At 45.3% G+C, this 18,535-nt stretch overlaps 1 protein-coding gene across 1 annotated transcript in view; it reads left to right on the top strand.

Moving 5' to 3' along the window:
- Positions 1–558: 558 nt before the first annotated feature.
- LOC138259872 (guanine nucleotide-binding protein G(T) subunit gamma-T1-like) overlaps positions 559–18,535 on the top strand; it is a 222,614-nt gene continuing 204,637 nt past the window's right edge. Inside the window, exons 1-2 of the mRNA XM_069207821.1 lie at positions 559–831; positions 955–1,095. Of these exons, the coding sequence (XP_069063922.1) occupies positions 1,000–1,095 (96 nt within the window). The 5' untranslated portion in view covers positions 559–831; positions 955–999. The remainder of the gene's footprint in view (positions 832–954; positions 1,096–18,535) is intronic.

The following is an 18,535-nucleotide window of genomic DNA, read 5'->3' as shown; positions in this document are numbered from 1 at the left end:
TATAAGGACATGCAGAAAAGCAGTAATAGCATGCCTAAATCCGAGTGACCCAATCTTGAACTCCTGTATGTTGAATTTTTTAAAGAGGGCAGAGAAGAAAGTACTAATAAATGAGCAAATAGAATGTATGCTGGTGGGGGGGGCAATACTTCATAGTGAAATGTGAACTAATCACTGTACAGGTACCAACAAAGCTTGAAGTCGTGGGTAAAATCTGCCTGTTAAATTGCATTTTCTTTTAAGTGTTTGTGATATTTATGTATTTTATACCGCAATATGGGATTTTATACTGTGACATGGCATTTTTGTAATGATTTTTATTAACTGTACAATAAAGATTTATTTATTCATTCATTCACATTAGACACAAAGACAACCGTTTTTATTTGTTTTAGTTATTTGGCTAACTCACTGAGGTCCTTTGTGTTCCACTAAGGCACACCCTCGCAAAACTTGGCGTTCGCTTTGTTATCTGTTTCCTCAATCTGCTTCCTCTCCAAACAAGCGCACTAATTGTACATCCCTGCCTGATCCCGTAATTCGCACGCGCGAGGTTAACTGTTTCGCTCCCCTGACGGGCACAGGCTCGCGAGCTTCGTTTCACACAAGCATAGCGTCATTTTGAAGAGTAACGAGCCTACTGGAAAAGAAAACTTTTTTTTTTATTGAACGCTTCGATTGCGCTATGAGCAAGGAATTGCTGTAAAGTGGAATGGATCAGACAGTAATTCTTTTGGGCAGGTGAGGGAATAGTTTGGGACCGCGAGGACTTTGACGGAGGAGCGAAAGTTTCAACTTTGGGGTTTCGGAGCCCGGATCTTTGTAGCTCGAGTAAGTTTAAAACACATCTCTACTTTTCAGTCTTAATTATTAACATAGGTCTAACCCTGCAGCATGCAACAGCGAGCTTTGTGTGTTTATAGCGCATATGCCTTTATTTACCTCTGTCCTTAGGACTTTGCGGGGTACCGTGTCTGCCTACTATCCTGGCACCAGAAAATGCCTGTTATCAACATAGATGATCTGAGCGATAAAGACAAGTTAAAAATGGAAGTTGAGCAGCTCAAGAAGGAAATGAAGCTTAAGCGACAGCTGGTGAGTAGTTCATACAAAAATGTCGGAAGGAAAATGAAATGGGACATCTACATATTTTCTAATTTCTCATGTGGTCTCCTCTGGTGTGTACCTAGATCGCTGCAGGGCGGCAGAACATGGGCCGAGCCGTGATAGGAACACTTTTTGAGCTCCCAAACTATCCATCCCTCATGCCCACCAAAAAGTTGAGTAGAATTGCAGGACTGTGCAATGATTTTAAGTAGCATTGTATAGCGAATGAATAGCTTATTTTGTCTGGGCTCTCTGATTCAAATGTATCAGAACATTACACTGTGGAAGTTCCCCCCTTTCTTTGCTGCATTTGGACTAAATCACGTTTTAAAATAGCTCCTAAAAGGACAGGAAAGTATTAGGTCGTAATAGGCATCATCCGCGTGCAACATTGTTGGTCATACGTGATGCCCTTAATTAGGAAAAGCAAGCATTGCCAAAGCCAATAACTTTCGTTTTGCTCATGTATTGTGACCTCTACTATTGAAAAATATAGAAAATATCGTGTTTATGTTCACGTTGAAGATTGCCGCCACGTTAGGTGATGCAGCATGACGTTGCAACGGAGTGACCTAAGAATATAGCACATATTGTTTTCTTTACTCTCAGATGGCTGCCACGTTCCGTCACGCAATATGAAGTCGTTATTGCCTTTCCCAGTGCTGGTGTAGTTTAAACACATCTGGCATTGGTGCATGGATCGGGAAGAAGGCGGGGTGGGGGGGGAGGGGGTGGGGGGGGGGAGGGCTTTCAGATGACAGGTGATCCAAACTCGATCTGTGAGTATAATTATGTTATGTTACGTTACAGGGTTTTGTGTAAAAGCGCACGGATACTCAAAAGAGTGTCCCGGAGCTAGCACATTGGGGGTCACTGATCAAAAGGAAATCATTTCAAGAAACGTGTGAAAACAGACATATTTTGAGGCTACGTTTAAAGGCCAATTTTTCTTTGTGGACCTCAGCTTCAAAGGAAGAACATTCCCGCTTGAAGGGGCCAGCGCTCGAAAGAGCATCCACCCCATTTCTTCGTTATAGTTTTTGATACTACCACAAGAGGTAAATCGGTAACGGTTAGCAAAGCTGCCTGTAGGCTTGCGCTAAAAAGTGCAGCTTTAAGCATATACCCAAACTCTTGAAGTTAAAACTTGTGCTGGAGTGAGTGCAGAAGAGACAAGCATTTGCAATGCAACGGGTCTCGCATTTGCTCGAGTTAGAGCCATCAGTGTTGTATATTCCTAACCGGACTTTTTCTGCCACATAAATTGAAAATTAAAAGTATTACGGTTACACATAAGCAAGCCGATTCAAAGCGCTACAGCATCAGGGTGAAGCAGCACACAAAAAGAAGAAGTTTGCTCGCAGTCAAACATATCTGCAAAAGTGCAATTAGCCATGTAACAGGGGTGATGTCCAAGGGGTAACTAAACCACCCCAAGGAGGGACAAACGTAAAGCATTTACCAACGAAAATAAAGGATTTTTGAAGGGCAAGCCCATGAACGAGTGATAGTGATGGGCGTGCCGTGGGCGAGCTTCAAAGCCTAGATACATAACACCACGTCAGAAAAGCAGCGCTTGCGCGCTGCTAGAGTTGCCCTCAAAAAAAGAGTCTGGAGGGACGTTCATGACCCATGTACTTAACTGCTTATAAAGCTATGGTGCCCACACAATGTTTACCTGGGGCCGAATTTCTGTGCCTCAGCCCCGATTTAAAATAAGACAAGTGTGAAAGTAAACGCTTTGTGTTCGACTAGAAGACTTGAAGGGGATCTTCAGGCTTGAAATTTCCTAGCCCGCAAATCTGCTCTGCACTTCTGGGATAGACTTTGGGCTGCGGCGGAACAACAAGTTTCAGTCTTCTGTGCCAGAGAAGTAGTATCCAGCAAGTTGAGATGGGCGGCGAGGGTTAGAAATAGCTGTAAAACTGTAAATTGGGAATTTTAAAGATCTGGGCCACCTCATCTTTCGACGGGGGATCAGACAGAAGCCTGCAAAAGGGGGGAATCAAGGTTTACTGATTGATGCTATTTTCTATGAAACCTTCAGCTAGTTGTAGGATGGAGTCCTGGGATAATTTCCGGGTGTATTCCTATATATCTGCGTTGCCTAATCCCCACTTGCAGCTACTGAGATTTTGTGTCACCTCAAACCTTCGGTTTTTAAAGTATGAGAAATTGTGTTCCCTTTTAGACGTGGATAATAACTGCACTTGTGATTTATGGTCCAACAATCTTAATGTTCGTATTTTAGAGACTCTGTGCATTTTCGTAGTATTAGATGACAGATTTTTAACCCACTTTAAAAAAAAAGAAAGAAAATTTACCATTGTAATGAGGCACTCTCCCGTCATTTAAACAGAGTTCTTAGACGTGACGTGTTTTGGCGATATTTTTAAGGACAGTCTTGGTATAAGGAGGTTCGTGGTATTGGTGACTATGTTTAGGTCTAGTAATCTCCATGCTGGAAGTGTTTCTGCTTTTGTGCCTAGGTTGGAAGATACATGGTAAGAAGGGTTCCCACACTTTCTTCTTGGTGTTCTTGAGCTGTGGTGTATAAAGGATTGAGTTTTAAAACAATGATTTGTACATGTTGGGGTTTTCTGGATTTAAACACTGTATATGTTGTGTTTATTGTGTTATGGACAAGTGAGTAAATAATAAACTTTTCTGGCTGCCTACGTGGTGCCTTAGAGCACTTGAGTTGATGGAGGGTCCTATGCAGTCAGTGGCACCAGTTCTGGGATCCCAAGCTCACCAGTCGCCAGATTGGCAGCATGTCTGTGTGCCAGTCAATGGTTTTGTTGCAGATACATGGCGTACACAGGGCATCCACTGGTCAGGGGAGCCTTGTGATCGCCTACTGAACCGGGCACATGCAGGCTGGCGCTGAGTGCGGATGGGGAGGTGGTGCGATAGGTGTTAGAAAACGTGTGACGAGAACCCCATGAGAAGTTCTGCGCACACAACACTTAAATGGCAGGTTTTTCTGGGGTTCCACGTGTGGATGGCAATGCATCAAGTGCTTTGACATCAATGGCATCCGATTAAGACGCGATTTCGGCAACTCGCTGCCGTTCTTCCCCGAAGGTCACTTTTTCCAAGGTATTCGGGTAAGTTTTCATTACCCTGACTATAGAATATAGATATTATCTGATACTTGGTCTGCCATTATTCTAGACTTCCCATAGTTATAAGGAACCTGGGGTTTGCTTGCCAATTCTTAATTATCGGGGCAAATGCATAATATCAGATTAACAGATATCCAACATACTGTTAAATGACTCCTTGAAGTTTAGACTCTACTTTTTCCTTCATTATCTTTTCAACATTATTTGTTGCAATGTTATGTTGGGTTTTCTTTATATGTTGTATTTGACAGTAATTCAGGAGACTATCTCTTTTCATGTCCTAAATTTGTTAAATTTTCTCTCAAAATTCAGACCATTGACCATAATGATGTGTTGTATAACCATGAATGTTATACTGGTATGAATATGTGCTCTTTGCTACTTTCTCTCTGTTCTTTTAAAATATGTCCACTAAGAATTAATCATGGTTATGGTCTACTAACGAAACTCACTTTGCATGGCTGTTTTGTAGTGCCAGCAGCTTTAACATATATACTTTCCCCGCGGGTGACTTTTCACGAATTATCTTCTTCACAAAAGGTCTAATAGTCACTATTAGCCAAATATGGACTAGAACTAATTGGAGTTCACTATATCTTATTTTCTTCTCATTTAACGGAAACTAAAAAATATCTTATCCTTACACATTGGTTTAACAGGGATCCTTAATCACTCTTTTTCATCTTAATAATTTTCTTTCTACACATAGTCCAGGAATAAAAAGAATGAAATGGTCACAGCCCTGCATGTTATATTGCATGCTCAAACCCTACCTATCATTTAACTATTCTTAATAGGTCTATTAGTGACCTTAATCTGTTCATTCTTAATTGAATTCAGCCTTGAGAAAGCCCAGGTGGAATCACCGTAGGGGGCAAAACATGTGTCAGCTGCTGCAATTGTCTCACACTCATTCACTTTCTGGATATATTTATGCATCAATGACTGGTTCTCTTTGGCTCAACTTCCACCTACTGTCCTTGAATGGACTTATGAACTTATAAATAAAGACTGTGCACACCAAACTCATCTACGTGGGTTCTCATTATTTACATGGTTTGGATTCTTTTACGAAGGGGTTATGGTCCATACCCCTTAATTTTGAGTTCCCACATATAAAACTTTTCTCAATTGGGCAATTAATCAGGAAGGGAATTTCGGACCTTTCACATATGATAAGAACTGCTTTGACATCAGGTTTACTAACACCAACAAAAACACAACATATGCTGAGAGGCAAAGAGGGCACCCACTTTACACAATCATTGTGCGTTCAACATCACTTATACGGTTGTAAATTCAGCATTTTTTGAAGGTCGCAACGTCATGTAATAATCGTATTACATTGCTTTGCACAGAGCATTATAAATGTCATATTGCAGATGACTACAGTGGATTAAGGACGTAGTGCTTACGACCACTGGCACGTTGAGCTTGAGGTGTATAGAGCTTGGGTAGCGATGGTGAGAATCTGCATGCCACTAAAATAAAAACATGCGGTAACACAGGGACCTGGACTGGGGGTAGAGATGAATGAATGCCCCCTTGGCCTTATTGGGGGTCTGGAATGATTCAGACACCATTTCATACCCACGGAGGTTGACTCATTTGGCGTTCCTGCCAGCCAAACGGGCAATAGCACGCAGATGGGGGGATCTTTGGGACCCACAGACAAAAGAGAGTGGGAGAAGGAAACGTACTTGTGTTGTTTACAAGAAAAAGCACTATATGCAGGAAGAGACTGCCCAAGGAAATTTGAAAGAGTTTTGAAAGAATGGACGTACAACAAATGAATATTCCGATGCAGGGGACCGGGAAAAGTGGGTATTAGGGCGGGGTAAAGGGAAAATATGGTTTGTTATATGTTTTGGATAGGGGGAAAAAATACTTTACCAAAAGTGAATAAATAAACAACGAGTGCCCGTCATGAGCCATGACTGAGGCAGGGAAAGCTGCCAGCCACCGCATGCAGGACAGGCGCGTAAGCAGCAGCCGCAGCTCAGCAAGCTGAGCGCACAAACCCCCCTCTGCTGACTTCAGCACCCTTCAAAAACCGACAAAAAGGCCAAAGTGTAAAAACCAGGAAAGATACTGTTTAAAAAACAAATCACTTATAATCAGTAATTATAATCACTTGCAAATACAGATCCCGGAAGAACAGCTTCCTCTGAAAGCGACACTGCAAATATAAACAAGCGAGATCGCGCTGCGCACTAAAAAGTGGTCCACAAACCGGACATAAAACAGCGAGCCTTGCATGTTTCCAGTACTTGGTCGCTGCGCTCTAGGAGGGCTAACCACCGGAAAAGGCATGACGTATGTGTACCTTCCACTAATGAAAGCAAGCAGATTTTAACAGGCAAGCCCATGAGCCAATGAAAGACACTGACGTGACTTCGACGGGGCTCCGAACCCTTTTCTAACTACTAAAGTGCCTCACAAGCTTACGCATGTGCAAGCGCATGCGACGCAGGCTCGACCCTAAAAAACGATGGAACCTATCAACTCTCGCTTTTCTTCCGATCTCCAGCTGCTGGTTGACAACGACCCAGAATGTTGCAACAAACTGCACACACTTTTAGATTGAACTGGTCTTCTTGGGGGCATTCAGGCCTCTTTTTAGAGCATTGGAACACGCTGTACCCAGAGAGACGCGGGCATCATGGTTTCTGTCACACTGTCAGTGTCTCAACAAGCACACCCTCTATTTGTATGCATGGGGAGCGGGGACCAACCTTCTCTCATGCACCACTGAGCTCTACGCCCTCGACGATGCGCATTTAGCACGTTGCTTGAGGGCCTTTTTGCCTGCGTTTGTAAGATGGCAAAAAGGCAAAAGTGATGGCTTACTTACACGGAGCCACAAACCCATACATAAAGGATGACCACAACTGTACATTGTGAGGGTGCCGAATTTGCACCTGCACAATCTCTGACATTGAAGGGGATTCACACGCGTCTTTGACTCTTTCTTTAATATGGAGACATAAAAAGAAAATGTGAAAACACTTTCCCTTTCGTAAGCTTACATATGGTGTATTGCCGAATCGGATTGATATGACTCACCTACTATTAACTGTCAACATAGGTGCATGTTTACAGTTGGACAGAAGGTGATACTTGGTTGATTGACCCTGAAGAAAATAATAGGTTTTTGTGTAACTCCTTTGCGCAGATTTTTCCTTGCCTGTATGCAGTTATAGTTGGGCATATATTTAGCCTTTCATGCAAGAATGTCCTTAGTTCATTACATATTTACATGTTTGAGAGCTGCTTATGCATTTACAAATGGATAGGGCAAGACCTTCTATTAATTGATCCCAAGTTGTTAGAATACCGTAATTTACAATATAAAATAAAATCATACCAGATTTAGGCCCTCATTCTGACCTTGGCGGGCGGCGGAGGCCGCCCGCCAAAGTCCCGCCGTCAGGTTACCGTTCCGCGGTCGAAAGACCGCAGCGGTAATTCTGACATTCCCGCTGGGCTGGCGGGCGGCCGCCTTCAGGCCGCCCGCCAGCCCAGCGGGAAAGAGGCTTCCACGATGAAGCCGGCTCGGAATCGAGCCGGCGGAGTGGAAGCTGTGCGACGGGTGCAGTTGCACCCGTCGCGTATTTCACTGTCTGCGCAGCAGACAGTGAAATACATTTAGGGGCCCTCTTACGGGGGCCCCTGCAGTGCCCATGCCAGTGGCATGGGCACTGCAGGGGCCCCGTGACCCCCCCTACCGCCATCCGGTTCCCGGCGGGCGGACCGCCGGGAACTGGATGGCGGTAGGGGGGGTCGGAATCCCCTCGGCGGCGCAGCAAGCTGCGCCGCCTTGGAGGATTCCAACGGGCAGCAGAAAACCGGCAGGAGACCGCCGGTTTTCCTGCACTGACCGCGGCCAAAGCGCCGCGGTCAGAATGCCCTGCGGGGCACCGCCGGGCTGTCGGCGGTGCTCCCGCCAACCGCGAGCCTGGCGGTCACAGACCGCCAGGCTCGTAATGAGGGCCTTAATGTTTTGTAACGTTTGAATTCCAATAAAAACAACAATTGCAAGCAAACCTATTAGTCATGTGAAATATATTAGATATGCTAACATCCAGGCTTGAATTTTTAGGGTTGAGTCTTTGAGTGTATGCGCTAGCGCATGCATCTCACTTGCAAGACCCTCTTGTGTACAATAAAGGGCTTACCTGTTGGCTTGCTTGGCACTCTGCTTTACAGCCTCGTAATTTGTCACCGCAAGCCAGGCATCATTTCATTTCCTCTCTGTGGAGCAGGAACCAAGCACTCATTGATTCAACTTAATCAGCTCCCATCCGCTGCTCCCAGTGTCATTTAGGTACTATTTTGTTCTTTTTAACTTCTAGTGCCCTGTAAACAGAAGGCGCGTGACTGTCAAAAACGTGCCTAACTGGACAATCAAAATTGCAAAGTTGTATTTTTTATAGCTAGTTTTCTTTTATTTTGCCAAGTTGTCTTTTCTTACTTTGCACTCTAGACTCAGCTGCGTACAGTAAAGGGCTTTTGAGCCCGCCTGTCGCTTACCATTTGTTGGCTTGTGTGGCACTCTGCTTTACAGCCTCACGATTCGTCACTGCACGCCTGGGATAATTTCCGTTCCTATTTGTGGGGCAGGGGCCAAACACTGATTAATACATTCAACATAATCAGTGCCCATCGGCTTCTCCTGACATGACTGAGGTACTACTTTGTTCTTTTTAAATTCTAATGACCTGCTAACAGAAGGCATGTGACTGTCATAAACGTGCCCAGCAGGACAAACAGAATTGTAAAGTTTTATTTTTTCTTATAGCTAACTTTCTTTTATTTTACCAAGTCGTCTTTTCTCACTTTGCACTCATGTTTTATTTTGTTTTTGCTTGTAGGCGCTGTTCTCAAAAGATGACAATTATCTTGTTCTAAATATTGCAATGCAACATTATTTCTTTATTATGTGTTATTTCTGAAAATATGTTTTAAAGCTTAATCATGCAGTACACCCCAATCCACCCCACTCCAATCCGCCACACTAGAAACCACTCCAATTTACCCCGCTACAATCCTACCAACCCACCCAATCTAATCTGCCACACTCCAATTTGCCACAGTTCAATCCAAAAGAATCTACACCACTCCAAACAATATGCACCACGCCAATTTAAAACAATCTGCCTCACTCCAACCCAAAACAATAAGCCCCAATGCAATACAAAATAGTATGCCCCACTCCCATCTACCCCACTCCAATCCACCCCAGTCTAGACCAAAACCATCTGCCCCACTCCAATCCAAAGTAATTTGCCCCACTGCAATCTGCCTCACTGCAATCCAGAACAATCTGCCTATCTCCATTTCAAAACAATCTGCCACACTCCAAACCGCCTCACTCTAATCTTCCCCACTTCAGTTCAAAACAATCTACCCCACTCCAATCCAAAATAATCTGCCTGCTACAATCTGCCCACTCCAGTCTGCCCCACTCCAACCCAAAACAATCTGTCCCAATCCAGTACAAAACAATACACCCCTCTCCAATCCACCCAATTCACCCCACTCCATTCAACCCCACTCCCATCCAATCCACCCCACACCAACCCAATCCAATCCACCCCACTCCAATCCACCCTAATACAATCTGTCCCACTCCAATTTACCCCAAACCAACCTGCCCCACTCCAATCCAAAACAATCTACCACACTCCAGTACACCCACACCAATCCAATCAAGCCCACCCCACTTCAATCCACCCTAATACAATCTGCCCCACTCCAATCTACCCCAATCCAACCTGCCCCACTCCAATCCAAAACCATCTGCCCCACTCCAATCCAAAACTATCTGTCCCATTCTAATCCATCCCACTCCAATCTTCCCCACTTTAATTCACAACAATCTGCCGAACTCCAACCTGCCCCACTCCAATCTCAAAAAACCCACTCCAATCCAAAACAATCTGCCCCACATCAATTCGCTCCACTCCAATCCAGTCCACCCAATTCCATTCCAATTCTCCCCACTACAATCCAGTCCTCCCGACACCAGTCCTAGTCCACACCATACTAATCCAATCCACCCCAATCTAGCCCAGTTCAATCTACCCCTCTCCAATCCAATACACCTCACCCCAATCCAATCCACCAAACCCCAATCCACTTCAGTCCACCCCACTCCAGTTTGATCCACATCACCCCACGACACTCCAATCCATCTCACTCCACTCCAGTCCAACCCACCGTACTCCAATACAACTCACACCACTCCAATCCAAAACAATCTGCCCGCCTCCAACCTGCCCCACTCCATCCTGCCCCACTCCAATCCCCCCCAAAAAACACTCCAATATAATCTGCCCCACTTCAATTTGCTTCACTCCAATTCAGTCCACCCCATTCCATCCCAATTCACCCCATTTCAGTACAGTCCACCCGACACCAGTCCACACCATACTTATCCAATCCACCCCAATCTAGCCAAGTTCAATCTACGCCACTCCAATACACCTCACCCCAATCCAGTCCACCCAACCCCAATCGACTCCACTCCAGTTCACCTCACTCCAGTTCGATCCACCCCACTACTCTCCAATTCAACCCACCCCACTCCAACCCATCCCACTCCAATCCATCTCACCCCACTCCATATCGAACCCACCATACTCCAATACAACTCACACCACTCCAATCCAATCCTCCCACTCCAATCCAACCCACTCCAGTCAGGCCCATTGTTACCCACTCCACCACATTCCAACGCAACCCACCTACACCACCCCAAACCATCCCACTCCAGTACAATCCACTTTAATCCACCCCACTCCAGTCCGATCCAGTTCACATTAATCCATCCCTCTCCAGTCTAGTCCACCCCTCCAATTATTCCACCAACACTGATGAAGTCCTCACCACCCCACTCAAATCCAATTCAATCCACTTCAGTACAGTCCACCCAATACTCTCCACTCCAGTCCACCCCACCTCTATCCAATCTACTCCACCCCAATCCAATCCACCCCACCCCTATCCAATCCACCCCAATCCAACCCACCCCAATCCAATCAACCACACAATCCAATCCACTCCACCCTAATACACCCCACTCAAACCAATACACCTCTCTCAATCCAATCCACCTCACCCTAATCCAACCCAATGTGATCCACCCCAATCTGATTTACCCCAATCTGATCCACCCCACTCAAGTCCACCCACTCTAATCCAATTCACCCCACACCATCCAAGTTCACCCCACTCCAATCCAATCCACCCGTCCAGTCCTCCCCACCGCAATAAACCCACCCAATTTAAATCCACTCCACCACACTCCAATCCACCGCACGCTACCCCATCCAATCCACCCATCTCACCCCAGTTCAGTCCACTGCGCTCCAACTCAATCCAACCAGCCAACCCTACTCCAATCCAATCCACCCTGATCCAGTTCACTCCGATCCAGTCCACCCCATGCCAGTACAATCCACCTCACTACAATCCCCCAATTCTATCCACTCCATCCCAGTTCAGTCTACCCCACTCAATCCAGTACTTCCACCCACCCCAATCCAATCCACCTCACTCCAGTCCACCCACTCACTCCACTATACCACACTCTACTCCAATCCACCCTGTCCCCAGTTCAGTCCACCTCACTTCAATCCAATCCATCTAGCCTAGCCCACTCCAATCCAGCCCACCCCACTCCAATCTAATCCAATACGCCCCACCCCACTCCAGTCCAATCCACCCCACTCCAATGCAGGGAATTGAATCCACCCCACTTCAGTCAAATCCACCACACTCCATTCCAGTCTAATCCATCCCACTCAGTGCAATCCACCCCACCCCTATCACTCCATACCACCCACCCCAATCCAATTTAATCCACCCAACTTGAATCCCCAGTCCAATCCACCTCACCCCATTTCAATCCACCCGCTCCAATCCAGTTTACCCCACACCAATCTCATCCACTCCACCCACCCCAGTCTACCCCAATCCACCCCACTTTACTACAATCCAATCCACCACACTTGTCCAAGCCACTCCAACCCATTCCACACTATTCCACCCCACTCCACTCTACGAAACCAATGAACTCTACTCGCCTCTACTGAACTCTCAACACTCTGCTCCACCTGCTCCACTCTATGACACTCCAACAAATCCACTCTACGACACTTTACTCCCCCACTCCACTCTTACACTCCACAACACTAACTTTTAGCCATGCTGGAAGCAGCCACACTGGTGTACAACATGGCAAAACACAGTGCCAAAGCCAACAGTTCCTGTATAGGCACAAACTATTGGCTTTGCCAATGCTTGTTGGTTGTTGGTACATATATTTTCCACTTGCCAACCCCTTTCAAGTGGTTCAAGCAGTAGTTTATTGTGATCAAATGTCTGGAAGGATAACAACAGTCTAGAGACCACCCAGACAACAGTTACCAAGATGGCTTGCAACAGAAATCTTACAAAATAATGTAAAACTAAGGAAAAGAGAGGTTATTGGAGGCACTCCAAGAGTATGAGCTAGTAAAAGAGGAAAGCATGAATTATGGGAGGGATGACTTTTGCTAAAGAAGAGTCGTGAAATCTGATGTTCTAGGATTGGTAGGCTCAATCAATTGTTACATTCTCCCCGGAAAACATGCAATAAACAAAAGAGTATCCCTCTGCTCAATGAGAAAAAATGCAGCAGTGTGTTTGCGCACCACAATTAAATACCACTTCAGTGAGAAGTGGGGAAAACAAGCCCCTGAATCCCAAGATGTACAAGAAGATCTCCCTACCCTTCTGGTTGTAAGGTCTCCTGATCGCCCACACCATAGTTATAAGATATTTTCAGCAGTGTATAGCTGTAAAGTTATTCAGTCACTACATAGCTGATCAATGTAGATTTACATTTTCTAGACCACCATCATCATCACAGAACAATTCGACCTTGCATACACAGATGAAATGGCATCACTTATTCTATGAGCCCCCTCACCCCTTCCTGATACCAATATTACACAGAGCCTAGCCCAATCACAAAATTTGGGTGAACTGAAGGAACTCAAGAGAAACCATATGAAGATGCTCCTCCATGGGGCTATGATGACTGAGTATCTGCTTGCCAACGAAGAACCAACAGATCTCTTAGTGACCAACGAGCCAAGGATCTTTCTAGAGGATCCAGTGTTTAAAAAAGAGTGGTCCTTGATAGCATGGCGGTGCTCACGAGACTGGTTAATACTCATTATCAGCATGGTGAAATGACTGTCTGAGGCTATGTTGATTAAAATCAAGGCCAGTGAGTACTTCTTCAACACCCAAATCAAGATCACTGTTTACGAAAAAGAAACTAGGGGAAGTAAATATAGAGATTGCGGAACATAAAGATTTTCTTATGCAAATTAAGATCAATAAACTACATAAAGGTATAAAAAATTCTCTCATGCAAAGGTTTATCCTTACACCAGAGTTGATTACAGCAAGAAACACAACTCAGGCACAGAATCATCATGAAGGAGTGATTCTTGATCCTCGTACTCCGATGCAGACAAATGGTAAAGCAACAATTCCAACCATAGCTGGAGAGGAATGCGAGGCAGAAGCAACACAAAAGAGGTGGGTATAGCAATCATACCTATCAACCCAAATAGTGTTCTTCTGACAAGGTCCTTATGGTCCTTTTGTGTCCTCCTATCTACCATTCTTCCAAGCCAACCAGCATTTGTTAGAAGAGGCGGCAAGGGTGGGGCAACAGGAGTATCCAAAGGGAGAATGTCTTGCAGTAAGGAATAAAAACGAGGAACTGGACAAGGTGCCAGCAACCAGACCCAGACGGCCTGTAGTTACGGTTGTCAACCTCACACCAGAAATTCTTACCAAGGATGGCCTGGCGGTGCTCATCAGAGATTGGGCGTCCTATGAACAGCGCATATTGACAAGCTCAAGATGAGATGCAACTTGATGTGACGCCACGCTTAACCCCGGCGTCTGTTTTCCCAACCGCGCTCGGACCGTGACTCCGATTATCGGAGCGCCCTTATCCGTGTTTTTGCCCAGTTTTCACGACGCGTTCCAGGAAGCATTTTTTATGCTCCCGGCCGCATCGCCCTTACCTGTGTTTGTAATATTTCTTTTGCCTGGCGGTGGTGGACTCCTTTATTTTCTTTATCTTCTTTTCTTCTGTTTTCTGTGCACTTGTCTCTTCCTCTTTTCCTGGATTCCATGCTGTCTTCTTGCAGAGTTCCATGTTGTCTTCTTCTGTTTCTTTTTTCCTAGCATGCCTTTTTCTCTTAAACTGCTACTTTTTTCCCATTCTTTTCTAAGTTAAGCCTACTGCTCGTACCAAGGTAGTGAGCGGGTGTTAGCTGAGGGTGATTCTCTTTTACCCTGACTAGAGTGAGGGTTCTTGCCTGGACAGGGGGTAACCTGACTGCCAACCAAAGACCCCATTTCTAACACCAATGCACCTTCTGTTTTCCAACGATTCATAGATTCTGTGTTTTCTGACTTGTTAAATCACAATGTAGTAATCTATTCGGACAAAATCTTTATATACTCCCGTAATCCTGAGAAACATACTGAACATGCACTACAGGTTTTGGAAATACTCAAAAAGAACCAATTATATTGCAAACCAGAGAAGTGTGAGTTCCACAAGACCGAAGTGAAGTATTTGGGGTTTAGTATTAATCAAACCAGAATATCTATGGACGCAGACAAAGTAAGAGCCATCCTTGACTGGCCTTCTCCCTCTTCAGTAAAGGAAACTCAATGTTTTCTTGGGCTTTCTAACTTCTACCGACAATTAATTCAGGATTTTGCCCACCAACAAAGCTTCATCACCCAGACCATTAAAAAGGAAAATTGTCGAAGGGATTTGTCTGGACCGAAGGTGCAGAGCGGGCCTTTCAGGAGCTAAAGAAGTCCTTCACTCGAACACCCATTTTGCGACATCCTGATACTACTAAGAAATTTCTAGTAGTGACTGATGCGTCTGAAAGGGCCGTAGGAGCGGTTCTCCTTCAAGAACAAGACGATGATGGATTGGAACACCCAATCTTCTATCTCTCTCACATTTTGACTGAAGCAGAACGCAATTACTCAGTACTGGAACGGGAGTTACTTACACTCAAAGTAGCATGTAAAGAGTGGAGACATTTCTTGATGGGCACTAGAGAGCCTTTTGAAGCCAGGACTGACCACCGTAATTTACAGTGTCTTCGAAGCTTCCAGTGCCGTAATAGTCGTCAAGCAAGATGGGTCTTCTTTTTTAGCCAATATGATTTTGTGATAACTTACATACCTGGGACCCAGAATCTAGTGGCAGATGCATTATCCCGTCGATATCCTGACTTCGCCAATACCTCCTCTTCACACATCATTGAGTCCAGTAGAATCATAGGGGGTTACTCACTGTTTTGTGGAACGCATTAAATCTGAGTATCAGTTCCTTCCACTTGAAGAGTGGAAAAAAGTTACACCCCTCTTACGAAAAGAACAAGACTACTTCTATCATCACCCAAAACTTTTTTTACCTACTAAAAAAGTACAGACCGAGGCATTACAAATGTGTCATGATTCTCCAGTAGCTAGGCATTGAGGAATCAAGCAGTCCCAGGAGCTGCTTCAACAAACTTTTCTGTGGCCTTCCCTTAAGAACGATACGGAAATCTATGTCTCAGCTTGTCCTGTATGCGCCCCGGCCAAAATACCCAGAACTAAACCATCAGGTTTATTGATGCCTTTACCTGTTCCCTCATCTCCTTGGTGTACCCTTTTCACAGATTTCATTTGTACTTTACCGTCTTCTTCTGTTAGCCATGTCATCATGGTAACTGTTGACTCCTTCACCAAGATCGCCCATTTCACTGCCCTAAAGAAATTGCCAATGGAATTTTTTTTTGTCTCCATGGTCTTCCTCAAGATGTCACTTCTGATAGAGGGCTACAATGTGTGTTACGATTTTGGAGAGCGTTTTGAGCCTTATTAAACATTGCTGTGCCCTTGTCCTCTGGTTTTCTTCCACAAACCAGTGGTCAAACTGAATTTGTGAATCAGGAACTTCAACAATACCTGAGATGTTACTGTAATGCCACTCAAAGTAATTGGTCTGATTTTCTTGCCCTTGCTGAATTCTCCTATAACAATACAGTACATAGTGTAACCGGAGCAACACCCTTTTATTGCACCTATGGGTTCCATCCTAGGGCTATGTCTACTATTCCTTGTAAGACTTCGCTTGTTCCTGCAGTCACTTCTTTTGCACAACGAATCTGCCAAATCCAAAGCCTAGTCCATACCACTCTTAGCTTCTAAACAAGCAATAAAATGGAAGCCGGATCGTCAACGGCAGAAGGCACTCTCATATCAAGCAGGACACAAGGTGTGGCTTTCTTCCAGATTTCTGCCCTCTCGGTTTTCTCTGAACAAATTCAAACCTTGTTTTTATGGACCCTTTCGGATCCTGCAAGTGTTGAATCCTGTTGCTGTTAGACTAAGGTTGCCTCATACCTGGAGAGGTCATCCTGTTTTTCACATGTCCCAGTTAAAACCTTTAATTCCAGATCCATACAACCGACATTTTCAACAACCTCCTCCTCTTTCTGTGGACGGCCATCCTGAATATAAAGTGAAGGAAATCTGTGGTTCTCGATTTTCTCGGAACAAACTGCAGTTTTTGATTCACTGGAAGGGTTATCCCCTCAGTGACTGCTCTGGGGAGGATGCCTCCTCCGTCCATGCCCACCAATTGGTTCGCCTTTTTTATTCCCGTTACCCTGACAAACCTGGGGCCTCAGGGAGGGGTCCTACTGTGACGCCGCGCTTAACCACAGCGTCTCTTTTCCTGACCGCAACTCTGATTATCGGAGCGCCGTCCTCCGCATTTTTTTACAACACGTTCCAGGAAGCTTTTTTTATGCTCCCGGTCGCGCTGTCCTTGCCTGTGTTTGTAATATTTCTTTTGCCTGTCGGTGGTGGACTCCTTTTCTATTCTTTTTCTTCTTTTCTTCTGTTTTCTGTGCACTTGTTTCTTTTCCTAGTTTCCATGCTGTCTTCTTGCAGGGTTCCATGTTGTCTTCTTCTGTTTCTTTTTTCCCAGTATGCCTTTTTCTCTTATACTGCTACTTTTTTCCCATTCTTTTCTGTGGTCCTTTCCCAATCCAAGATGGTGTTGTTTCTCTTTCCTGTGTTGTCATTATCTGTCTTCCAGTATAGAAGTCACTCAGTCCTGATCTGCTCTGCGTTGCAAACACTTCCTCTTGATGGTGATCTTCACTCCTGTGCGTCGTGTTTTCTCCAGTTCCTGTTGCTTTGATTATGATTTTTTCTTTGTTTTTTTTCCTTTTTTCAGTCCTGTTTTTCCATCTTTTTCAGGAGTTCCTGTTTTGAGGTTTTTCCCATACTGTTTGGGTTTTTTCCCTCTAGGACTCCTTCTGGAGGGTACGGTCTGCTTAGGTGTTTTTCTGTCAAGCAGCACTGTGGCCACTAGAAAGGGTTGCCCCAATCTTGGTCTATCCAGAACCAGCAGAAGACGGGGTGCTCTTTCAATTCCTTCAGTCAAAGGTGAGAAGCATCGTGCAGATCGTGATAATTGATGGAATTCTTTAAAAAAATATGAGTGAATGTATTTTTTCAGAACATACCCACCACCAATACAGAGGATGGGCACACCACACTGAGAGCAGACAGTGAGTGGCCAAAGTGGTGCCTGACCATCGTTCGGACTTTGAGCGAGGGGCACAGCTGCAAAGGGTGGAGCGTGACCTGTGGGTGCTGAGGTGACCGAAGGATAGTACTCAACATCATGGCACCCAAGGGCAGATGAAGCTCCAGCTGGTGCCTCGGCATAAGGTGTTGGCCCGATACCGTGCTCGGACCCACTGGCAGCGGATGTGAAGGACGGTGCACAAGAATGCAGCGCAATGAAAAAGGAATGGGACTCGAGCATCATAGCTGGCAACCCTCGCTCCCTTTCAGAGCCCGGCCAAAGTACATCAGGCCCTGAACAAAGACACGAAGAGGCTGGCGCAAAAGACAGCGAAGGAGGAGCTGACCCCAGCATGAACGGAGAGCTGCTTAGAGGCTGAGCTGCTACCCCCTGGGTCATACCCCGGTGAGGACAGGGGACTGCAGAATCAGCCTCAAGGCTATATGGAGGGATCAGAACTGCCTGTATCTTTGGGCCAGGATGCCAATAGTAGAGAGTGCAGAGCAGCTGTGGGGACGAGCTGGTGGGAGACACTGCAGTGGAGTGGGCAAACAAGCTCCTGAAAGTTGAGGTGCCAGTCAGAGCTGGAGAAGAATTCACTTTTGCCCAC

The sequence above is a fragment of the Pleurodeles waltl genome, chromosome 9 (assembly GCF_031143425.1).
Source record: "Pleurodeles waltl isolate 20211129_DDA chromosome 9, aPleWal1.hap1.20221129, whole genome shotgun sequence".
Classification (NCBI taxonomy): Eukaryota; Metazoa; Chordata; class Amphibia; order Caudata; family Salamandridae; genus Pleurodeles; species Pleurodeles waltl.
This window is presented reverse-complemented; position numbering and strand designations above follow the sequence as displayed.